This window comes from Cygnus olor, chromosome 3 (genome assembly GCF_009769625.2).
Source record: "Cygnus olor isolate bCygOlo1 chromosome 3, bCygOlo1.pri.v2, whole genome shotgun sequence".
NCBI lineage: Eukaryota > Metazoa > Chordata > Aves > Anseriformes > Anatidae > Cygnus > Cygnus olor.
Genome location: NC_049171.1, coordinates 107,977,966 through 108,002,905, shown reverse-complemented (window position 1 = coordinate 108,002,905; position 24,940 = coordinate 107,977,966). Strand labels below are relative to the sequence as shown.

The window sequence follows — 24,940 nt, the reverse complement described above, 5'->3', positions numbered from 1 at the left end:
CTCCCGGAGACCCCGGGGTGGCGACCAGACACCCGCCCCGGGGCGACCGAGCACGCAGGCGCCGCCGAAGCTGGGGGCCGAGCCGGCTGGGCGGGCCCGGGGGCGGGCCGGGGCCGGGGCCGGGGCCGGGGCCGGGGAGGATGAATGAGGCCGAGGGGCTGCGGCAGCGCCGGCCGCTCCGCCCGCAGGTCATCACCGAGGACAGCCCGGCGCAGGAGGCCAAGGAGGGCAGGTGGGGCTGGGGGGGGGGGCCGGGGAAAAATCCGGCCGGGAGCCGAGAGCCGAGGCCCAGGTGCGCGGCCTCCGGGGGTGGAAGCGGCCGCCCCCGGCCCAGCTGAGCCCAGGTCCCTCGGGGACCCGGCCCCAGGCTCCCCCGGGCTCCTCGGAGGGGCTTGGGCAGGGCTGGGTTTCCTGGCAAGTAATGGCTTAGGGGGTGCCTGCTTTTTGGCTTTTTTTTCTGGCTTTTTGGCTTTTTTCCCCCTCCTCTCCACTGGGCTGGTTTAAACGCAGTTTGTGTTCAGCTAGTGAAGCAATACCGGTTACCCCGTTGCGGCTCGTGCAGATGTTTGCGGGTGTGTTTGAGCATTGTGTAACTGGTTAGTTGGGGTTTGGGAACGGCTGCAAGAGGAGGCTGTGGTTTAAAGAGTAGCCTGCACGTGTTTCAGGTGCAATACCCTTGTGAACACTTCATTTGCTCTGTGGCGAGGTTCAAAGTTCCGCTCGTAGTTTTCCGCGTAGGAATTCTGTACAAAGTTGGCTTTGCTGTAACCTTGGGCAGTAGTTGCAATAAGAAAGCAGGGTTTGGGCCCCGCTGAATGACCTGAGTGACGGCTAGCACTGCTTTGGCTCACCGTGTCTCCTCCTGTTCGAGCACCTCGCAGGTTCTCCTCTCTGCCCTTTGGGGCCATCAGGGCGAGGGAGGCGCTTTTGGCTGTGCGGTGACCTGCACGCACAGACCCTGTTCCTGAAGGAAGCCACCAGCATCAATCAGCAGGTCTTCCTCGCTTCACCTTCTCTTGCTAACTTTTCTCAAATCAGTTGTATTTCTAGGACTCCAGCAGCGATCCAGAGTATCCATCACCCCAGCAGTTCCTCAAGAGGATGAGGCGGCCCGGGTTTGCTGGCTGTGGTGACCTCTGGTGTCTTCTTGTCAGCCTGCTGTCTACAAGAGCTGGTGCAACAGCTTCTCCTCTTTGGTCCTTGGTGCCAGCTGACTTACTGTTATTATACCCGGAGCTCTGGGAAGTTGTATCCTTGCGATTTGTGGCTGGAGTCCGTGCGAGTTTAATTTTCAGAGACACAATTACCTAAGGATCTCCGTTTTGTTTATCAGTGTTAGTAAACTAACTTCAGTGTTTCTTTCTAGTGACCAGTCCCTGACATGCAGTTGTCTGTATTCTGTATTGGGTATGTTTTGTTTGTTTGCTTTTACAGTGATCCTGAGCATCTGACTTCTCAAGTGTTTGCTTTTGTTTGTTTGCTTTTCTTTAAATTTTTGTGGTTTCAGCAGGATCTAAAGTAGGTCTTGCAGTTTGCAGGCTTGGAGTGTGAGTTTGCATGTCACTTCGTTCTTCCTGCCTCTTTCCTTTATTGTCAATTCCTTGCAAGTTTTAGTGAGGCTCAGAAATGTGAACTTTACTTGTATCATGCTTTCAGGAGCTTTAATTAAGTTGGCTTTAGCAGATGAGTTCCCATTCATCTTTATTAGCTTCCTGTTGCGTGAGCTGTTCTCAGCTGTCACAAAGATGCTTAGGTGACTGCTGACAGCACTTTTAATCTTACAGCATTGAGCCATCATCTTTTGAAGGACAGTGGAAGGACAAGGCTGACAGCTGAAGTCTTTGTGTAAACCTGGGGGCTCCCTCATCTCTCTTCTACTCTCTCCTTTCCAAATCCAAAGGGAAAAAGACTGGAATGCTGCTTCCCTGAGACACGTAGTGTTAGAGAAGATAGCGCTGAAATCTGGTGGTTCATTGCAAGGTCAGCCTGGCCCTAGGAAATTATGGAGAGGTCAGTCAGTGTGGATGAGAGAGCTTATTTGAAGCAGTTTCCGTATCTGCTCACGTCATCTTGGATGGAGACAGGCTGACTGCTATAACGCTGCTGAAGTGCACAAAGGGGATGCTGCGCTCTTGAATGTGAGAAATAAAATTGATTTTCAGGTATGTCTGTGAGCAGGACCCAAGCAGGGTTTGCTGGTGGTGCATCCTCGGACTGGTCACCTCGTCACAGCCTAGGTCTGGGCCTAGCTCTGTCCTTTCTCTCCCAGCAGGTAACCCCAAAGGTTACCTTCAGGCTGATACCAGTGCTGCATGTACATGCCTTTAGCTCTCCAGCTGTGGTATTTGTGCTCTGGGCAGTAGTACCTGGTTTGTACTGCCTGGATGATTGGCTGGTGAAGGACAGCACAGTGGAAATGGTCCAAGGATTAATGCAGAGCGATTGGGTACTGTTGGCCTTCATTTGTTTCATACTGCAAAGAGACTGGCTGGCTGTGCCAGTGAATATTTGAGAGTAGCTAAGTTTGTGGGAGCTGCTTTCCTAGTCCAAGGCTAGGATTTATTGACCGTGGCTTTGTGCTTGTTTCTGTAAATGCCTGATTGAGGCTTCTGAGCTTGATGAGAGCAAAGTGTTTATTTCCTGTGAAAAAACAGTTTTTTCTGTTTTGTTGTGTGTTAGTAAATGGAAGATGCTTAATTTCTTCTGCATGCTGGGGTCAAGTTTTGAACCAGTTTTCGCTAAGTCAGGGAAGGATTCAATTAATCTCCTCTAATTTTTGTTGTATTAGTTGCTTGAACTTTTCCATCTAAAACTTGTACCTAGCTAATTTCCATTATTTGAAAGATTCTGAAGGTATAAGTTTAACTTTGTGCTGGGATAGGAACTGCTGTCAAAACTTTAATTCAAGTAAATAGAAATCACAGATTAGTGGTTTTCAGTCAGCTGTAACTTGTAGCCTGCATGAAACCTGTATGTGATACTACTCTCATACTATGCTGTTGTGCTGAGGCTGGATAAATGTCCCTTTCTCTTATATTAACCCAGTCAAAGTGGGCCTTTGATGGTATTTAAGATGGTGGTTGAGCAAAAGTATTTGTGCTTCTGTTTGTAAAGAAAACAGGCTGTTATATATATATATATATATATATATACACATGCATACATATATTTATATATATATGTATTATTATATATGTATATATATATATAAATATTAGATCTTAAAACAGCTTAGCATGTTAATCTTATTTCTTGTCTGTTTTTGGCAGTACTTACAGCAGCAAGGTGTTCCGTGTTACCTTCTTGACTTTGGCTGCATCTCTAACTGTGCCCCTGCTTGGAGCAACTGTTCTGCTGGATTGTCCTATAGACCCTCAGCCCATAAGGTAAGTTGTTGCTTTGTTTTGAAGGAGATATACTACTTGTATGTGTTCTGCTTTTTTGGAACAAACGAGTCCACAGAGTAAAGTGATTCTAACTGAATTGAGAAACTGGGGAGTGATTGCAGTATTATCCAGTGCTATGGCTTGCTTCGCATACCCAGTCTGTTTCTGAGTCATCTTGTGTGGTTGCGTGTCAGTACTGATCGGAGAGTTGCTGAATTACTTTGATTGTTAATCTAGAAAATGTTTTTCCTGCTGTCCAAGCTGTCAGCAGAGCTTGTTGTTACTTACATGTGCTCCTGTCTTCAGGGAGAAAAGAACTGCACTTTGACTAGGGACCAACCTGTACAGTTGTACCAGAGCTGTACCTGTTTCTGTCAAAGAAAGACTGTTCATCTCAAGATGTAAACTGAAACTGAAGCCTGACTGGGTTGATTCGGTGCTTCGTACCAGCTGAACCATGCGATGATGTTATATATAAATGCAGATCTCATAAAGCAAACGCTTCTAGGTGATTTCTGCCCTGAAACATCTGAATCAATGTCTGTGTCAAATGTGGAATGTAACATTGAGTAAGCTACATGAGAAGATGAAACGTGTGTTGAGAGAAGTTGCATGTGCAACACTGACTGCTGGTATAGTCAGGCTGTTTAGTGCTTCTGGCAGTTGAAGTAAGTGAAAATGCTCAGTCGGCTAAATATTTATGATCAGTGCGATAATTCCTTAATGAAAAGGAAAAACAACACTGTAAATATCTCTAGAGTTGAAAGAAACTGTTAATGTGCTCGTAGTACTTATGAGTCTTGCCAATAAGCTATTAGCCATAAGCTGCCTGATTGCAAATCTTAATGAAATGCTTTCTCCTGTGGTTGGGTTTAACAAAGTATTCTCTGAAATACATTGCAACTAAACAATTTCGAAAGCCAACAGGATATGTCTATAAAACTTTTCTTATTACATTGTTCTCATCTAATTCTTGTCCAGGATAACAGTATTCTGCATGCTTACATATCTTGCTTGAGTCTATTTTACAGCTATTCTTCTTGTCCAAATCACTGGCTTGTATTGCTTCACGTTCTTAATTAGCTGTTTAGCTTCACTGCAAGGAGTGATTTTGGTCTGTACACCACAGGATAATTCTGTGTGATGTTTATGAAGTGCTTTGAAACAGCTGAAGTAGATGCTGTTTGAAGCAATCCCTTCAGTGAAAGAACAGACAGAAATTCTGTTCACCAATGATGATGTTATTCCGGTAAGCCACTGGAAAAAATGAGGGATGGGGGCATGGGAAGCAGATGAGATCTGCAAAACTCTGCGTGAAATTTCTGCAACTCTGATTTATTCAGAGTTCCTTCTCCTTAAGTCTGTCTTAGATAATACCGATCCTGGGGAGGATTTTCTGCTTGAAAACGTAACTGTCCAAAGTTCCCAGCAAATGAGTTCCTTATCTAGAGCAGCTGTTATCTTCATCTGAAACATCTGATGCTTGGAAGAAGGCATGGAAAACCAATTTGTGATAGCACTGTGCAGGCAACTTTGCTGCAAATCTAGTGTGGACAGGAGCAAGTAATTCAATTGGCTTTGTTGTCGCAGTAAAATAGACTGAAAGGAAGGTTTGCTGTCTGTAACCAGACAGATAAAGTATGTGTTTTTCTCTCTTTTTGCATTATTTGTATTGTACGCCTGTTCTCTTCAATTGTCATAGCTTTTACAGTTTGCAGTTTCAGCTGACTTTTTCCCCCTAATTGCTGAAGTTCTACAAATGTCAGTTACGTTCACCACATGAACAGTATGGTTGCAGCGTAGCTTGTGCTGAAGATGTCTTGGATCCTGTGAACCTGGGCACGTTTTGGAGTCAAACTTTGTCTTTTTAAGTTTCTACAGGTGGAAGGCATTTGCTTGTGGTCATATAGGGAGTTATTTACATTAAAAAAACCAAAAATTATTTCAAAGCTTGACCCTGGGAGCTTTAGCACGCTATTGTGAATGAGCACCTAATGAGCTTACCACCGTGGGCAAGTATCCAGCCTTAGTAGAGACTTGAAATCCTTAACTCATGGAGACTGTGGCAGTGTGTGTGTAAGAACCTAGAACACTGGAATATATTTGTGTTTATTAGCACAATTAGAGCTGTATGTGGAGCACAGTGCTTTGTAGCCCGTTAAGCGAGTTGAAGCTGTGTATGCATCTTGCTCCTAGCTTTCTTCATATTTCTGTAGTTGATTAGAACTCTGTCTGACTTGAACCTGGCTATTTATGTGAATAAGGGCTTTCAAGACTGGACCTTATTCTATTATTTTTAGCTTCAGTTCAATTCTCTTTATGCACAACTTAATCCTTTGAGCTGGTCTTTCCCTATGGGAATGCATTCAAGTTATGAACCAGAATACATCTTTCAATTTTGTATGAAAGCATGCGTGTTGAGTGCTTAAAGTACTGGAACACTTTTTTCACTATTTGTTAATTAATAGCTAATTTTTTTTCCCTTGTTGAAAATGTTACCTGATGTCAGATCTGGGTGTATTGTAAAATGTCAGGCTTTTAAATTCTAAAACTGTTTTGGTTAGGAACTTGCATTTATCTTTCTAGGAAGAGTAATTTTATATGTGATATAAATATATATAGATAAATAACATGGTACAAACAACTTATTCAGCTGAGTAAGAAAAGAGTAGCTCTTTTGTGTTTTGGCAAATCTGAAGCCTTTGCCCTTGGGTAAGGAAGACGAACTGGGAATGTGTTGTTGGACTTAAAGCAGTTTTCCAGACATGTCTTAAGAATACATGAGTTCACCTTTTCTTTTCACATCAGCAGAACCAGAAAAGTTTGATCCCTGATGAACAAGAGTTGTTTTTTCCAGCTCGCCAGCTGTATTTTCTCTTTTGAAATATGCTGTATGTGAAGCATAGGTCACGTTTGCAGGAGTTGGTAAACTAGGAAAAAAAATGATCCAACTTGTTGCTCAAGTGTGTTTGCAGATTGGTGCAAAGGGTCACGAGGTCTGTTCTGTTTTTGCAGTTTGAAGGAACCTCCCCTCCTGACGGGTGTTCTAGAGCCCAACAGCAAGTTACAGAAAGCTGAGCGGCTATGGGAGAATCAGCTTGTTGGACCTGAGTCCATCGTCAATATTGGTGGTAAGCACTGACAAAAGCTGCTCAGTAGGCGTATCTTTTATTTTGTTTTTGCTGTATCTTCTAATGAATTAGTAGAATATTTGTATATGTATTTTCCCCAGCAAGAAAGCACTCTGAAGTTCCTTCCTCAAGTTACAGTTTTGTTACCTAGTTTTGTCAGTCTCATCAGAAACTGCTTAGGAAACCTTCTTGCTTGTGACAACTGAGCTATAAGTGAAATGAACAACCTGACTGGGAGTAAATTTTGTATGAATAAAAGTTGAAGTCCTATTCCCTTTAAGAAATATAATTAGCAAAACTTAAATTAGAGATGGAAAAGCCCAATACAATAGTCACTTGCCACTTAATCTGGATGTGTGGAAAAGTTTACATGCTGTCTGTATTCAGTGCATCTGTCTCATGGCTTGGCATGAATACAGTAATTTAACAATGCTTTTGTTTTGGGTGGATGTTAGGTTGCTATGTTTTTTGTAATTCTTCTTCAAAACAGATGCAATGTGGGCATTGGCAGTTTAAACCCCTTCAGTAGTTCTCAGCAGCCTGTGGGAACTGTGTCAGAATTAGAAGTTTTGTCTAGTCAGCCTCTCCTTGAAAAGAAATAAGATGGAAGCAGTACCTGGGTATGTTTTGTGGTGATGTAGAAATCTGCTAGCAGGGATCAGTTCGATGACTAGGACTAGTCATTAAGTGGTTATGATGGTTTTTAGCTGAGGAGTGGGGCCATTTATGGGTGAAAATCTTTATATCCATCTGCTAACTCCTAAGGCTTGAATCCTTCCTCTCCTTTTTGAGTAGGAAGAAATCTAACCAAGTGCTTTTATTTGCTTTCATCATTTTCCCCTTTCCCTATTTATTCTTGTTCCCTGACTGAAGAGGAAAACTTTACAGTATCTTAAACACGATTTCTACTTTGTGCTAATATTTCTGTCCTATAGAAGGATGTTTGCCACTGTGGATTTGTGATCAAGTTAATCACACTGGTTGTTTTTACAGATGTGCTATTTACTGGGACAGCTGATGGGAAGATTCTTAAAATTGAAGATGGAGTTATACAAACAATAGCCAGAATTGGCCATGGTCCTTGTGGTAAGTGACAGCTCCTTTGACAATATCTGGGAATCAGGATCAGGACTTGTGTTGATTAACTTGTTGTTCTGTCTGGATTGCTCATGCAAGTGCATGTCTTCTTCTGTAGAGATTTTTTTTGTGTCACGGCTAAAAGGCCTGAACTCTAATAAGACTGTGGCATGGATGACCTGTCAGTAGAATATCCTGCATCTTAACACCAGGAAGAAGATGAGGTTGCAGTGCATCACAAATAACATTCCTGTCCCTGTTAGTCCATCCAGAAATAGCACGTATCCCAAACAAGAAAAAAATGGGCTGCAACCTGGCCTAACATTTATGGGACCTGAAGTCAGCAAGATTCTGAGGTGAAGGGCCACCCATATAAACTGAGGACTCCTAGACAAGTGTGAGCGAGTGAACTCTGAGATAATGTGAGAGTGGATAAAATCAACTTATCTGGAGATTTTGTAAATAAATGTCACCTTCCTTCTCTAGAATTTTGCCTTGCATTTTATTGTACCAATTTCCCTTCTTCTGTTTGTAGGCACAGTGTGGGGGCTGTGTCTGCAGTTACTTCTTGTTGAATTCCACACCTCTCTCCAAACCACTTACTTGCTTCACTTAATGAGTTTTCTGCACGTGAGTGAGAACAGCTGGTAGTAGCTTCTTTATTAGTGTTTATTAATAACTTGAGTGTCTGCAGCCCTATGCTGGTCACTGGTTAGGCAGAGGCTGTGGTGGAATTGTTGCTGTCCTTCTGTGGCTCTCATCAACATACTCAGCATTTTAGGTATTTTATGTGGCTGTTCACAAGATGAGGCTCTGGATGGATCTGGAAGCACCATTTTGGCTGCCCAACAAGTAGGCAGGCCTGTTGACAGCCTTGGGGCCAAAAGAAACCAGTCTGCTGCCAGCTGTTACAGAGCTGGACTTTGAGCTTCTGGGGCCCCAAGGAATGGTTGGGGCAGCTGTTAGCTGCTTAGTAGCCTGACGAATGATAGGATTATCACTAGACCGATCAAAACATGGGAATATCTGTTTCACTCACACCTAGGCAAGTAAGAATCATTTCTTTAATTAATATATGTATGGTACAGGCCACGGTCTTGTTAACCTATAGTTGGACCTAATGTGGATAGCCTGAATGCCTTGTGTTTATTTGTGTTTGGAAAACCATTTAAAAATTGTTTCCTAAGGAACCCGTGAAGATGAGCCAACTTGTGGACGACCACTTGGCATCAGAGTGGGACCAAATAACACCCTTTTTGTGGCAGATGCTTATTATGGGCTCTATGAAGTTAATCCTGGCACAGGTATGACTTTTCTGCTCAGCAGTTCTCTTTCACTGACAAATCTGGTCTTCATTTGGAGTTTTACCAGACACTAGGCATAACAGCAGCTGACTTTTCTTTAGAGTGGTTTGGAGCTGTCTGTGTGAAACATGCCATGCAAGAACATGACATTTATTTTCCTGTAGCAATCAGTTTCTCTCAGTATCTGTCTAGATCAGTGTTACCAGTTGCTTATCTTCTGGTGATCTGTGCTTTTGACTGTCAACATGGGTCCCTCAGGATTCATAACCTCTGTGTAGTTGCTTTAGTTTTCTTAAAGGTAAAAAAATAATCTGTTGTTACATAAGCTATTTGCCGTGTTTGGTGTACTCATTTCTGCCTTAATCTTACTCTGTGTTAGTGAAAAGCTCTTCTCTGTAACCCCAATCTGCAGAAGGTGAAGAAAGATGTAGTTTGTGTGGCTGAAGATCAAGCTGCTTGCTCCTGCTGAGAAAGGCACTGCTGCTTTGTGCCCTTCATTGCATGTCCCTGAGCCAGGTCTCGGTTTCAGGAGCTGTGTTATCAAAAACCTGTGGTTTGCTTTCTCACAGGGTTGACTTTTTTTGACAGTTTACATCTCCACATTGGCTGTGGGTGGGGAGGGGGAGGCTGTCCAAATGCCAAGTCAGATGTATTGGAAGAGCTTAGACTGGGGGGCTTTGGGAGAGCGTAATCAAGGTCTCACCTTCAGATGGTAGACAGCTACCATATTAGCTCCGTCATGTCAAAAACAAACAAACAAAAAAAACAAATGCCCATGCCCAAAGATGACTTTAATAGATTTTGGTCAATTTTTAGAGGTTTGATCATCATAATTTATCTGGTGATGTGCCAACTGTGGCAGAGCAGTTTAATGAACTTGCTAATGTTTTAGTGTATAAAAAGTACTCCTGTTTGTTCCTGTAGATTGATGGGAAAAGAGAGAGTAGTGATTGGCTTGCCTGAATTCTTTTACAAGTCTGGGACCTGAATTTGCATTTGGTTTAACATGAGCTTCACAAACACGAGAAGTCTGGCGCATATCAACAGGAAACATCTACTGTTTCAGCTTTTCTGAGTAGTATTTTCTCCTTGTCATTTACATTGTGTTGAGTTGTTCCATTACAACACAAAACCTTATTACTGAACAGGGGCAAGAATGGAAAAAAAATGTGCTATGCTTGCTAAATTTCTATTAATATTTAACTCATTTCCAAGGTAGGACATATAAAAGCTGGTCTTACATGTCTGTTTTATTTTTTTTTTAACCAGGTGAAACAAAAATGCTTGTGTCAACCAAAACGCCGATTGAAGGTCAGAAGCTGTCATTTGTGAATGACCTCACAGTGACCCGGGATGGCAGGAAAATCTACTTCACCGACTCCAGTAGCAAATGGCAGAGACGGGACTACTTACTCTTGATTTTGGAAGGCACAGATGATGGGCGGCAAGTATCCCTTCCCTGTGGCCTTTAACTTAATTTAAGCTCATCAGTAGGAATGGGCTTGGCTGCTTCCTTGGTCTCCAAGTTTTTATTTCTATGAATTACTTGTGTAAGTACTGCACTGCCCAGGAGAGGGCTGAAGAATGTGTGGATGGTGCTGATGAGACCTGCAGCGAAGTAAGTGAGATTCCTTTCCTTCCTTTTAGAGGACTGGAATGGAACATCGCTTTTAAAAGGGAAGGTGTTAGCATTATGTTCTACCTATTTCTTTTGTGAATAGGCTACTTGTGATTGGCATTAATGTTTTTTCTGTGTTCATAAGCAAGCGTTTCCTGGCAATTCTTCCTCTTTAATGTATGTGAAGCGCATGCAAGCGGGAGGTAAAATACGTGGAGAATGAAAGCAAGATGAGTAAATATATTTTCACTCACAAACATGTATAATGCTTTCTTTTTAGCCTCCTTGAATATGACACAGTAACAAAAGAAGTGAAAGTCTTAATGGTGGGACTGAGGTTTCCCAACGGAGTCCAGCTCTCTCCTGCAGAAGACTTTGTCCTGGTGCAGGAGACAACCATGGCTAGAATCAGGAGGTGAGTGGGACTTCATTGTAACTATTGATACTCTCTATTTAAAGATAAAATGACTGAGCTGAATGACCCAAAAACCTCCTACACTCTGTCCATGGCTAGTTATCAACGGCAAAGATGACTTTCCTCAATACTTTTTTTTTTTTTTTTTTTTACTTACACTGGAAACACTGCACTGCTTAATCCTGGGCTCCTTGAGCACAGTGGAGTAAGCTGACTTTTTCTGAGGGAGAAGAACATGTCTATGTTTAATTTCCCTGAGCTAAACTAAGGAAACGTTAAAGTTATTTTTAAGTGAATTCCTTTTTAGACTTGTATTTATTAATTGGACTGCTTGAGTTAAGATTTCCTGATCTTACTATTTATAACTTTCAGATATTATGTGTCTGGGTTGATGAAAGGTGGAGCAGATATGTTTGTTGAGAACATGCCTGGTCTTCCAGATAATATCAGATTAAGCAGCTCTGGAGGATATTGGGTAGCTATGGCAGCTGTCCGTCCCAATCCTGGATTTTCTATGTTCGATTTCTTGTCTGAAAAACCGTGGATTAAACGGATGATATTTAAGGTAAGAAAAAAAAAATCACTTTTAGTATAGGCATGGAAGTGATAAATACTTGTTTGTCTTGATTCTTCCTCCTCTTAGGAAGATTTTAAATATATATATTAGTGTTGTGATTGAAACTGTTGTGGTTGTCGCCAGGTAGAGCAGTCTGTGTAAACTCACGTTTACCTCTCTGAGTAGGAGGTACACGTCTCTAAGTTGCCATCCACCTTGATCTCAGAAGAGAAAGGGGGATTCTCTGCCCTAGTCATGCAGCAATACAGGATCTGTATTTGGATATATGAAGACTCCACCTTTATACCTGAAGTGTCTAAGCTACTTATTGCCAGGTGTTTGGAGAGCATTTGGGAAATCTCGTCTGTTCTATTGACTGCCCTAGGCATCCTAGAAGACAGTGTGTGTTACATATGCTGCTAGGTGACGCTTTGTTCTGACTTGATGTGCCTGTTATGTCACACAACCATTTGAGATAAGGAATAGCAAAAATAATGTATTCTGTGAAGGACATCTGACGCTAAAGAAATGGAATGGTTCTCTTTACAAAATACAAAGACTTGAAAGTACTTCTCAAAAAAAAAACAACAAAAAAAAAACCAAATCAACAGGCAGCACTTGGCTCAAATGGCACTTCCATCCGAAATGAATTCTTATCTGTGCTGTGCTGTCTCTGTAAAACCTGCTGTTTTTTCCTGATGCAGTGCAGGATCCTTAACTGAGTAATGCTACAGGGAGCAGTGCATGATGTCAGCTGCACCAGAACAAGCCGCTGCTTCCTGTGAGGACATTCAGTCAGCCTAGTATCAGCGTACATTTCTGCTGGTCATTCCTTTAAAGTTGACTTATTTTTCTCCTCAGATGTTAATGTGTAAAGCCTACATAATAGAGTTTACTCAAAATGGGTGCTTTTGTTCTTAGCTGCTTTCTTGAAGGAGTGTGGGATGGTCTTTAACTGTGTGTCTGACTTCTAATTACGTACAACAAAATCTTCCGTTAACTTTCTTTTTTTTCTTTTCTTCATAGTTGCTGAGTCAGGAAACTGTGACCAAGTTTTTGCCTAAGCGTAGCCTTGTTGTTGAACTTAGTGAGACAGGGTCCTACAAAAGAAGCTTTCATGATCCTACTGGAATGACAGTAGCTTATGTTAGCGACGTACATGAACACGACGGATATCTCTACCTGGGCTCCTTCCGGTCTCCATTTATTTGCAGACTTAATCTTCAGCACGTTTAACTGTCCATATATGATAAAGTGCCACTGTCCTGTAATGCTCTAGAGGTACGAAGGAAGCATGTGTTTTAAACAGTGTGACCAAGGAGGAAAAACGAAGACAGCCTGTTAGTGTGTGCAGTAGCACTGTTCTGCTGCCGTATGAAAATGTACGGCTTGCTGTATCTGTCCTCTTCATGGTTTGACTGCTCTTGCTTTGGAGTTGGCATGCATATTAACGTACGGTGGGGCATCTTCGTACGGTTATATGCTCACACAAAATTGATTGCTTTTACAAACCCAACCCTGTTTGGAGTTTTCTTAAAAAGACATCATCTGTCGCCCTTAATGCAACTGTACGTCTTCCTTATGCTGGAAGGATTTATGATGTATGGAATTTAATCGTGTATGATTTGGGTTGAAGAGGGTGTCTTGCACGTGTTTGTTTTAAAGCCAACTGTTTAGGATTGATTACGCTGCATGTTCTAATGTCATCCCATGGTGCTGTGGTAGAGACAGCAACATCCAGAACGTGCCTAGAAATATAGTTATACCATTCAGGTTTCTTCAATTCCAGCCTGTGTAATCAACATCAGAAACTGCAGTAAACAGTTAATCAACATGAAGAATCTAATTTGATCATTATCTGTGGATTCCTGTGTGTTTTTTTTTTATAGCATTGTAGTTGAGTGATGAATGGAAGTTGCATTTTCAATGTTATTAAAGACTAGTTCCAGTGGGTTTAAAGTGGGTCACTTAGAGTATTACCTCCATGTTTATCAGGTCCGGTAAGTGTCCTGTTCATTACGTAGGTGGCCGTTTCTGAGGGGCATGGGAGGGAAGGGAATGCTTTTTAAGGGAGGGAAGGGAATGCTTCAGCATGCTTTTTATGGAGAAGAGGGGAAGGTTTTGGTGAAGGTCCTTATGTGAGGGTGGATATGGACTGGAATGTCCTGTGTAAAATCTAATAATAGTGGGTGAGGAGGGCTTTGGAGGAAAATCTTGAAATGGGGTAGTAGCTCATGGATGCTTCCTGGCATTTCCAGAGGATATTATGTACTTCCTGCATTGACAGATAGTCTGGTGAATCCAAGAAATGATTTTCTTACAAGCACTGCAAAGGAAATGCTGTTCAGTTTACACTTTCATTAATTTTTTTTCCCCACCTTATATAGGAATTTCATGGTGTTACTTTAGCAGCTGTGTGATTTTAGTGCATTGATTCCTGTTCCGGGACTGAAGATTACTGCTTGTTCTCTTTCTGCCACTGGGTGATAGTCAAACATAGACTAACTCTGTTGCTCCGTTTTCTCACCTTTGAAAAGGAAATAACCAAGATTTGCTTGATGTATAAAGAAAAGCACCAGAGAAACGGAAGATGATGTTTAACGTGTCATCTGCTTTCACTGGCTTCCATTTGCATATCCCTCCTGTAACAGAGACAGGCACAGAAGGTGATTGCTTTCTGTCAGAGCTCTGTCACTTCATGCTGTGTTACTACAGACTGCAGCAGCCCTGTGGCAGGTAGCAGGTGGGTGCTGGATCAGGGTGACTTGCTCCCATACGGGCTAGGGGCTGGTCACGCTCACCAGCCCTTTTGCTTATTCCAGTGGCTACTGGATTTGGGAGGAAGCTCAGTAAGAGGAAAAAGAAGCCTGGCAGATGAGTTGCTGAAGGCTCTGGCCTTTGGTCTGGCTGAGCCCTTTCTTAATTACTTGTGGAAAGAGAATTGAGTGATTCTGTGGCAAGTGAAAGGCTGAGAAGTGTGACCTGCCTGATGGACTCGTGCTATGGGAATGCTGAAGAAGGGCTGCGAATGGGACACTCTTGCACCATCTCTTCCTGGAAAAAAGGCAGGCTGTTTAAGGAGCAGCTGGCTAGCGCTGTTCTGCTAGCCCTTGTTAGCCTATTTTTCTGTCTCATGGGACATGAGGATTGAACTTGGTGAGAGCTTTTAAATCAGGGGTGCAAGAGCAAGGTTGCTGTGGGGCTTGTTTCAGGTTAGTGCTTTGGTGGCCTTGAGGCAAGCACAGCTTTGTCTGTTTTTGCGAAGTTAGCTCTAGTGCTTGCGAAAGTATCTAACTGAATAACTTGTGCTGTCTTTTGTAGGGAAATGGACCTCGGTTGTTTAGACATGCCACACGTAATAGCTTTTGTGCAACCGATTCCCTTTTAAGATTGCCTTGAGCACTTGGGATCCATGTTGGCCACTGCATCTCAGGGAAGTTCAGTTCCTTCCTCTCCTTGCTGGTTGGTGGTACAGGTTTTTTGCTGGCTGGACCTCTCCAGCTGGGCAGAGTGGGCCTCCAGCCACTGCTGCTTTAGAAATAACTGCAGGTGGATGAAAGGCAGGCCCTGCACTGACCTGTGGGCAGGAGGTGAGTTCTGGCAGTGGGCTTCAGAGGCAAGCAGGAATTCATCCCCATAGAAGTCTTTGTAGCGTCTGTTGTTTTGCCCTGCCTCTTGTTGTGTCCCCCTGGCAACAGAAATTGCTGGTTTTGTCTGTGCTTGGTTGGAAAGTAGCTGAAGAGCTGCAGTCTAAATGAGTTTGTCTAGAAGTTTAGCCTTTGGACAGAGGGTATGAGTGGAGCTCTCCTCAGTTTAATTTTTCAGATTGCATAAAACCTGTCTGCCCAGCTCCTGTAAATAGGGAAAGTTCATGGGGTACAAGTCTGGTCTGCTGTTCCCTTTGTACAAAAGCAGAAATACCATTCAAGTTTGTAAAGCACTGAATGTAAAGCGGTGATAGGCTGCACAACTGAGCAACAAACTACATGGGGGCATGCGATTTAGCCAGGCTGTTGGTATTTTGTTTGTCACAAGAAGTTTAAATCCTCAGCTAAAATGAAATATTATGGACGTAAATATGAGTTAACCTTTTCTTCAGAGAGGTGATGTGGCTGTCTCCTGTGTTTTGATAATGACCTGAAACTTTTCTGCAAGGTTTTTCAGCACTGTGCTTGGCCCTGGGAGTTCAAGCTCAATCCGAAGTGTGGCATGTAAGGCACCATGTCTAGGAAAGAGCTGGTATGCTTGACTCTTCCTGATAAGAGAGGTTCCTGGCCCAAGACTGCCAGTGCTTCCATGGCCACTAAAATTGAAAGGGGGCCACTTATTGAGGGTGGCTGCAGTATCAGCAGGCACCTGGGTGGAATTGCAGTACCAGCTAGAGGTGTCACTGTGCTTCTAAAGGCTCTTCTGGTGTGTATCTGAACACAGGGTCTGCATAGCTCCAGTCCAAAGAGACCCAAAGTCTGCAGAGGCTCAAAGGAGTGCCTTTCCTGAGCTCAGGTGGCGTTGGCTCCCGTTCCTGGTGCTGTGTGCTGGCAGTCCATCCTTGGTAAGCAGAAGTGGGATGGTCTGTAGCTGCAGAGCTCAGGTGAAACAGGTTGGTTGACACACAGCTCTTTCATTGCCTCACCATGAATGGTTCTTAAGAACAGCGTTTTCGTGGAAGCTCAGATGCTTGTGATTGCTGCTAGTTCCTCAAATGCAACCGTCCCAGAGTAATGCAAAAGCATTAACATGCCTGTGTAACAAACTGGCATGAACTCCTTTTGGTGCTAATGAGAAGCCTGCTTTTACAGGCTCATTCTGCTTCCACTGATGTGTGAGTCAGTGGCATGTTATGGTTTCAGGTGGCTCCTGACACATCCGCTGTGAGCAACAGGGAAAGCTGGAAGTGAGGCTTGGAAAAAAGACAGCTCTGCCTTCTCTTTCTTCATGATGCCAGTGCAGGAACATGACACCTTTGCAGCTCTGGGGCTGGCACTTCTCTAGAAGCGGGAGCATTTGCAGCAGTGTTCAAAGATCTTGTCAGGACAAGATTGTTTTGGGTGTCAGGAGAAAGGCTCTGTGGCTTCCTAAGAAGGGCAGAAACCCTCTCTGCACAACTCCGAGAGGGTTCTGAGGTTACTTTCTGTGTTTCACCCAAGCTTCTCCAAAACTTTGGGATATAGAACTAGAAAACAGTGCCCAGTCTCCTGAAAGATGTGTATTTTAAAGATACGTTTTGTATCACCATGTTTTTGCTTTGTTGGTGGAATGGATGTTTCTGCAGGGCAAAAATGTCAGGAAATTTTGCTGAAGCTATTTAAGATGTTATTCCCCAGCTAACTGCCCTGTCCCTATTCTGGAGCAAGCATACAGTAGAGCTGCTGGAAGATGGTGCATGTATACATAATACCCATGACACTTCTGCAGAGGTTGGTATTTCAGTGCAAACAGATGATAAAATTGATTGGAAGGCCATGGTCCAAATCCGCTTCCTTTAAAGCTGAGTCTGCTTTGCAGCAGTGGCCTTTGCAGGTGGGATGGTGTCTCCTAAACTTCTGGGTCTGTCTGGACAGTGGTCACAACAGAGATCTTGTGATGCTGACACGTAGACTTTCTCATCTCGTTTGCTTAGAAAAGCTGGTGCTAGAAAAGAATAACCACACGGGACTGACTGTAGCTCATTTTGCTTCTTCGTTTGAGGTACGGACTGAAAAATTTAGCAGTAAGTTGTCATAGTGACCTAAATGCAAGTGGTTTCCTCCCAGCCAGCAGAAAGTCATGTCTCCATATAGAGCCACTGCTAGTTAAACCTCATCTTGGTTCTGTGTAACTCCATGCATGACACTCCAGCTGCCAACAGGTTCTGGGTGTACCTAATTTCACAACTTGACAGACAACTGATATATAAAGGCCTGCCGTGTCCAAAATGTGGAGCTGCTGATGTGAAGAGACTGCGAAGTGGTATGTCAGTCAGAGTTCATTTATTTTGGTAGCTGGCAGGCTGTTTCCTATGTAATCAATAAGTGGGAGTGTGGGGGGAAGCAGCTGCATAGCAAAGCTTTTGAACAAAAATGGGGGAGTTTTGACTGACCCGCTCAGATCACAGTGCAGATCACTAGGCACTGCGAAGCTCTGGGGAAACGTAGGCTGGCTTGGTTTGGGTGCACAAAGGGCTCCTCAGCCTGCAGCCCATCCCTCTCTGTGGCAGAGCTGTTAGGGAACACTAGTCCAGAAGAGGCTAAGCATCCTCATAAGGAGACGAGCTCAGAAAATTTGTAATGCACCAAGCACTTGTGCTTCCAGCATGCTGGGAGCACTGTCTGAAACCAAAGGAAGCTGCTCCTTCAGCTTGCTTGTAATGCTCCTATATGAACAGATTCCTCTGAAGTACCAGCTTTGGTTTTCCCAGGAGCTCTTAGTGCTGCTGCTGGGATTGTTCCTTTTTCTCTGGCATCTGGGGCTGGCAGGAACAACTCTTCCTTCTCTCCTTAGGCTCTACATTTTTATTGGATGTATTTATTTTTATGTAATTGTCTTTGTTGGCAGGAATAGATGTCAGAGCCTCTGCAAAGGTATGAACTCTCAGTATTAACTGGTAAACAGTTAACCTTGGTGTAAATTCTAGCAAGACTGCATCTTGGGCAGAGACTTCAGCTTGACTGCTGGACGTCATTGTGACTCAGTGGTACTTAGCACTGACCTAAAAGAACTGCAGCTGGTAGTGTCTGCCTGATGGGAGACTGTTTAATTGCTGAATTCCTTCCCTAGTGAGGTGCTTGAGGTGCTCGGAGGTGGACTAAGAGCTCAGCTGGCTTTAGCCCTGCTCCTTCCGTTGGTCATGTTAACTGTTATCTACTTGGAGATGACATATGCTGCTATTCCAGCGTGCCTTGCTTATTGTAATGTTACAGTAAACACTTAGGCTTATATTTATAGCAGCAGCAGCATATCTATCTTTCTCAGAAGGTGCTTGCCTGCTTTCCTGCTGACTTGGTTGCAAAGAACTCATCTGTGCTGTAGGAAGTGCTGCCAATAGTTTCGTGTAAAACATGCAGCTCTCCTTTGCTTCCAAACTAGCCTGTTTGGATAGAAATGTCTGAACAATCTTGCTGCATTTTTCTTAGGACAGCAGCACGGGCACGTTGTGTTTGTCAACCTGTGTGATGCCAGATGCATCTGGCTTTAACTCTTGTTTTTTAACAAATGGGGAATTGACTCTGAGTCGACTGTCAAGTGATCTGCCTGCAAAGGCTTGCTGTGGCACTACTACCACGAGCAGAGCAGCCTCAGCTGTGCTGTGAACAGCCCGTCTGGCTTCAGGGTCCTTGGACCTTGGCCTGGAGCCCATCAGGGGCCGTTCTTGACCAAATGATCGTTAAAAAGGCTGAAAGTGGGGGTGCCCCTGCTAATAGGAGGTGCAATAGAGCGAAAAGCAACAGCTGTGAGAAGCAAGGGTGTATTTGTGGAAAGAAAGGGATGTTTATAGCTTAGGTCAGGGCCCTATTAATTTATAAATATATGAATGAATGTAGGCCAAGGCTTTGTTGCTGTTCTAAGGTAATAGTTACCTAAATCCTTCCAAATTTCTCCTCAGAAAGAGCAGTCAGGCATTGAACGGGTTGCCCAGGGAGGTGGTGGAGTCACCGTCCCTGGGGGTGTTCAAGGAAAGGTTGGACGTGGTGCTTAGGGACATGGTTTAGTGGGTGACATTGGTGGTAGGGGGATGGTTAGACCTGGTGATCTTGAAGGTCTTTTCCAACCTTAATGATTCTGTGATTCTATGAAATAGGGGCCTTAGTCCTGTGTGAGCAATAATCTGCATGAAGAGTGAAGGCTTAAAGAGAGGAAGGCACCCACATAGGCCAGCCCATCATTCTGCTAAAATTCAATATAAGCTGTAGACAAACAGAAATTAAATACTGAATATTAACGTGAATGAAACTATGTTGTATAACCTCAGCAAAAATATGCTTTGGAAATGATTGTGTTTATTTGTCTTAGCATTTGCAACGATGCCCTTTCATAGCAGATTAGCTTTTGATTAATGTAGAAACAGTATTTAGGCTGTACTGTTTTTGAGCTATGGGTGTGTCGTAGGACAGTCTCATCCATATTCTTGACTTGAGGAAAGAACAGCTCTACCTCATGCATTCCTGATAGATATATCTAAACTGTTCTCTGGCTCTGGAGACCCTTTAACGCTCGTGTGTGTGTATCCCCAGGCATACTGTCCTATTGTAAAGATTTCCAGTGTTAAATTTGTGTGTGCTGTGGTTTAGGCTTGTTTATATCATAGCTGCATGAAGACTCATCATACAACGCAAGTCCAACAGAGCATCCTGGGTCTGTTCACACTGCTTGGAAATCTCAGTCAAAGACGGTGAAATGCTCTCTAGTGAATGAATGACAACATGTTCTCATCTGTGGTTTAGTTTCAGAAAAAGAGATACACAACTGGATAGCAATAAATTTGATCAAGGCAAGTCTTTTCTTCATTACTCAGATTTTGAGCATCTTCCTCAGGGACAGGTAGAAACAACCAACCGTGTGCTTTGAGAGAAAAGTTCTGTGTTGATTCTGTACAGCTGTTCCCCACTTCAGTTTTGGCCTCAGAAGTCCAGACAAGGAAAAACTCACGATGGTAGATCCCCTGCAAATCACACTCTCATGGGAAAAGGTGGGTCAATGGCAGAGAGCAACAGGGACGTGTGCTTTCTGTAACCAAGGCACTATCCAGACCTCAAAATAGCATTTCAGCATCTGCAGATAAAAGAGAAATGGGTGACAAAGTTCAGCTGGCTGCTGCTTGCTCTCGGCATTGTGGGCTATGTTGGGGCAGGAGAGAAGAGCATCTTTTAGTGTTTCCCCATCGTGGGAAAAGTGCTGTTTGCCAAATAACCATATCTTACTGGGAAAAGCCCTGGAAAGATTTTCTCCTACCAGGAAATCTCTGTATTTAGCAGGTTCTGCTATCCAGGAATACAGGCTAAACGGCCGTGTCTGCTTCAACTCCTTTCAGACCGGAGCTGGCCCTGGACGCAGGAGGTACTGTGCTGCTTATACAGATAAACCTGCCTCACTAGGTGGCTCCACACAGGGAAAGCTTGTACTTCCACGGGGACATGGCAGAGCTGGTGTGAAATGACTGCACAGTGAGAGCTGGCCGAGGATCACCCCAGTTATTGGGTACCCCCATGAAAGTGGCTACCTACCTGTTGCAGTTTTTTCTTCCTCTGGAAGTGACAGCTGTCCAGGCTGGAGTGCTCCCTCTTCTCACACACCGTGCGGCCGATTTCCACGTGGAGCATGTATTTCAGCCCTCTGACAATCTAGAGAAAGTAGTTTCCTCCTTTAAAGTAAGGCAGGGGAAAGGGATGCTGAAAGAAGCTACTGGTGAGGGATCAAGTGCTACCTCTGCGAATTGTGTGTGACGGTGTGGGTGGAAGTGTTTTATGTTAAATTACATAACACAAATGGTGGAAACACCTCCCGTGGAGTAGTTAAATGGGATAGAGGGACATGTGCTGTTTATCTTTGGGCATGCATAGCAGCCCTGAGGAGGATCTAGCACTCCTATGTCCTGGGTGCTCTGTAGCAGGGTCAGCTGGTGAATGGTTTGGAGGACCAGCAGAAGTGTGTCTTCTTACCTGCACCATGGCTTTGTTTATTTGCCATTCTTTAAACAGAAAGAGGTCGTTGGAACTGTTGTTGTATTGGTAAACCCCAAAGCGAGCTGCCTTGCGAACACCAGGATTGTCAGTGTCCATAGGCACAGGAAAGCCAGGTTTCGTGGTTGAATGAGGTGGTGGTATGTAGGTACCTGGAACAACACAAAACATGATCATGAAACACATGGAGTGGCTAAAACCATGGGAGGTTGGGGTTTGTTCAGCCATGAGCACATCTTTCCACACAGCCTTTATTACTCTGTGTTCTTAGGTGTGCAGCTATTTTCCCTGCATCTCCAGTTGTCCTTTCAATAATTCAGAAGAATCCTGAAGCTCACACTTGATGCCCATACCTCGCCCACTTCACCCTTGCTTCCACCCCCCTTTCCTGAAACACAAGAGGAAGAAATCCTGAGCCTGCACAAGTTCTCGTGCTGCTGTTGATGCCAAGGCCTGCCAGTTGAGGAGGTGACTCTTGGGGTTGTGTGTGGGCAGCAAGCCTGCATTCACACGTGCATGTGAACTTGAACCCGAAGTTTGTACTCATTTTCTGCAAAAGCAAAGTTTTTTTAGCACCTCCAGCTTTTTTTTTTTCACAGTTAGGTCTCACTAAGAGCTCTCCGCTGAGCCACAGAACACCCTGTGCATTTAAGCTAGTTTCTACTAAGAAAAATAATTAGCTTATCTTGCTCCAAAGTAGAAAAGAGAGCCAATGTGGTGACCCAGAGTCTATTTAAAACACAAACAAACAAAAACCAACAACAAAATGGAGCATCACGTGCTACCATCAACACAGGAGCCTGGAAGGATTCAGCCTTCAGGTTGCACGTGTACATCCTAATTACATGATCACACCCTACTCTGCAGTGCTGCTGACTGCACACCCTGGTAACATTGCTCAGTAGTTAAAGCACTGGTCTGCGAAGGAGAGACTCAGCTCCGTGTTCCCTCTCAACCTCAGGATGTCCAAATTCACATCTCTTCCTGTCCTATACCCTGGCTGTTGTAATGATCCCATTTTTCTTGCAGATAGGAGCCAAGAGACACAGGCCATGTGGCTCAGAGAGGAGTGGATGTTCTGCAGGTGACGTGTCTCTGGTGTGGGGGTGACAGGCTTTACAGTCTCATGTCTCTGATCTGTGTTGGGACTGGGTGTGCAGCCAGTGCTGGGCAATGTGGCAGTGTATTTTTCACCTACCAGCCTTGAAACCACCTGTAGTTCCTGAGGCCGTTCTCTGTGGGATGATGATGTTCTCCCACTGCAGCAAGGGTGGGATTCAAAAGTCACAGAGATTCGTGACCTTGCGGCCTAGTACTGAAGGTATTTCTTGGGCAGGACGTCTTATCCACTGCTCAGCTCATGGGTAAGACTGTTCAAAGCATCTCTGTGTCCTTTTGTCCTGAACAGGGACACTGCCTTAGGGCTAAGGTGGTGGGACCCACAGGCAGTTCCAGAGGGGGCCATACGGGACCTACCCTATGACAGAGAAGAAGTCTGGGACAGAGCAGGACCTTGATTTGGGCTTTGTCTGTACGGCCAGCTTTCCTCTTCCTCAGGGATGCGGTGCTCTTTCCTGCATCAGCACGAAAGACCTCCTGTTTTATGCTGGTGACCCAGATTCCTCAAGGCTAGGATTTATTTTTCTTGATGCGCTTTGATTCTGGTTCAAGGTGGTCACTCTGTGGTGCACACAACGGTCTGAAACAACACAACTTTTGCTGTTTGGAGTAGTTTTCACCACTGTCTTTACAAAATCCAGACACCCTGGTGTGAGGCACCTGTAGTTCTGATATTCCTCATTGCAACCTTTTCTGATAGCTTTTCCACAGGTTTGGTCCTTGAGGGCCACTCCTTGTGCCTTAAGGAGCTGAGTGTCTATAAGGTGTTGGCTCTGCTTCTGGAGCAAAGTAGAGTGGCCCAGTCTTTCAGATACCAGTGTGAGGCTCTATGTGTACCAGTGGTGTTAAAACACCCCCCAGCCCACACTTGTAAGTCCTAGCCTGGGTGGGAGGAGAAGCACTGTGTGACCTGACACTTAAATCTCACAGAGGATGTGGTCTCAGGCTGGGAACAATGACTCTTACCACTCTACGTGGAGATGCTTAGGGTCAGAGCGTTTGTATCTCTATATCTTATCTTTGCTTCTGGGTTTGAACATGGGAGGAGAGGTGTTGGGGTGTGTGGGAGGGTCTGGCCTGCCTCCAGTTTCTGCGGGGCATTAGGAAGGCAGATGGCTTTCTTGCTCTGAGTTTACAGGCAACTGCCTGCTGTTAAGCAAGAGAACGCTGTTCTTGCAGAGGTGAGCCAAATGTGTTGAAGGATCTATCTCGTGCTTTCCTCATTAAGGAGTAACCTGGGGGTCCTATTCCTGCGGTACGAGAGAGCAGTCCTGTGGATGCTCTCTCCCAGCCTGCAGGGAAGAAAATGGGGACATTTTTGCAGATCTCTTTTTTTTTTTTTTCTTAATGGGGGTGCTTTCAAAACCTCCTCCTCATTACTAGGAGCAAGGCTGTTTTTTATCTTTATATTTAAGACACAACAGAGTTCCTGCATGCTTCTGCAACCCCCAAAGGAAACCACAGCCGAAACAAAATGCTGTTGGCTAACCAAACGCCATCCCTGAGCATGTTAGTGCTTTTCGTGTATAAGAACCAAAGCAACGCTGTAGTAGAGCTAAAACCTTCAGAGAGAAAACACTCCTGTCTGCCACTGCCGTCCCAAAGATTTAAGGCCAGCTGCAATCAAAAGAGTTTCCTTGCTCAGCAAAGAAAGAAACGATAAGGAGTAATGTTTCATTAAAGTCAGTACTCAAGTGCCCATCTGTACTTAGCAGCCAAATTGTTACCCACAGTCTTTAGATTTAATAATTGAGGTCGTGCAGAGTTTAAACACCAACAAATAAGCTGAAACTGGAAGTTGACTTTGATATCCTTAGGTGATGTTCCTGGGTAGCATGGCTTGCTAAAGGGAGGGAAAGCCTTTTAAGCAGTCGAAGTTTCAGCTAAAGTCTGAACCCCGAGCCAGCACAGGCAGCGGTTAGAGGAGAGCTGCGGTCACAGGACTTGAAGCACGAGGAAAACAGAAATTATTTTCGGCTCTTACCATCAGAAGTCCTGGTGAAGCCCCAGAGCGCTAAACAGCAAAGTGTGGCGAAGCTGCAGGCGAGGCTTACTGCCATCTCCAGCGCTTCGCGAGAGGAGCCTGCCAGCGAGAGACGTGACTGCCCCGCTTCCTGCAGGGGAAGATGTGCCTCTTCACAGCCCTTTTATTGGCTGCGAGGGGAGAAAAGCACCCCAGCCCCCCCGAACGGTGGTGGCTCTGACACTGACTTTGTCTCCTGCTGGTGACCACGCACCTCAGAGCCCCACCACAAAGCTCTGCCTTGGTGACTGCAGCACCCGCCCTGCGTCAGATGGGGACTTTTGCTTTGTGATCCCCAGGGGTTGGGCAGAGGTACGTGATGTAACGCCCATCCTGTGCTCCGGGAAGGGTGGTGGGGTGAGGAGAGTAACGCTCGTATGCTTTGAGATTCATGGGGAAATGTAGCCCTTAAGAAATGGGCAGTGAGCCCTGGGGATGTGGTTCTTGACTTGTGTATGCGTGTCTGTGTGTGGGGAAGAGCGACAGAGAAGATGGGTCTTGCTTCTCCTGATGTGGACATGTGGAGTGGGGGTGAACTGGGGGTAGGGAACGACAAGGAAATTTCAGGGGTACCCACTTGAGGAGGCTCTGTGGAGCCTACTGGAGAGGATTTTGACTTCAGTGGCTGGGGCAATGCTGTGCTCCCACATTTACA

The 24,940-nt window shown here is 44.6% G+C and overlaps 2 protein-coding genes and 1 long non-coding RNA gene across 5 annotated transcripts in view; 2 read left to right on the top strand and 1 right to left on the bottom strand.

Moving 5' to 3' along the window:
* The first annotated feature begins 94 nt into the window (after positions 1 to 94).
* LOC121068479 (adipocyte plasma membrane associated protein) lies at positions 95 to 13,321 on the top strand. Of its 2 annotated transcripts, XM_040553659.1 has the most exons (10): positions 114 to 232; positions 1,367 to 1,407; positions 3,270 to 3,386; positions 6,402 to 6,517; positions 7,511 to 7,603; positions 8,782 to 8,898; positions 10,168 to 10,342; positions 10,797 to 10,931; positions 11,304 to 11,496; positions 12,514 to 13,321. In XM_040553659.1, exons 2-10 carry the CDS (start codon positions 1,382 to 1,384, stop codon positions 12,721 to 12,723), a joined length of 1,182 nt encoding a protein of 393 aa, XP_040409593.1. In that variant the 5' UTR covers positions 114 to 232; positions 1,367 to 1,381; the 3' UTR covers positions 12,724 to 13,321. The 2 variants fall into 2 exon arrangements, with proteins under 2 accessions (XP_040409592.1, XP_040409593.1); XM_040553658.1 differs by lacking the exon at positions 1,367 to 1,407 and having other exon boundaries at positions 95 to 232.
* Positions 12,885 to 24,572, bottom strand: CST7 (cystatin F). Its single transcript, XM_040553660.1, has 4 exons — positions 24,247 to 24,572; positions 21,123 to 21,295; positions 20,688 to 20,804; positions 12,885 to 20,235 (listed from the first exon to the last, which is right to left on the bottom strand). The coding sequence occupies exons 1-4, from the start codon at positions 24,320 to 24,322 to the stop codon at positions 20,158 to 20,160; spliced, it is 444 nt and encodes a 147-aa protein (XP_040409594.1). The 5' UTR covers positions 24,323 to 24,572; the 3' UTR covers positions 12,885 to 20,157.
* Positions 24,489 to 24,940, top strand: part of LOC121068482 — a 21,284-nt gene continuing 20,832 nt past the window's right edge. For both annotated transcript variants that reach the window (XR_005818908.1, XR_005818909.1), the window contains exon 1: positions 24,489 to 24,597. This is a non-coding gene — a long non-coding RNA (uncharacterized LOC121068482). The remainder of the gene's footprint in view (positions 24,598 to 24,940) is intronic.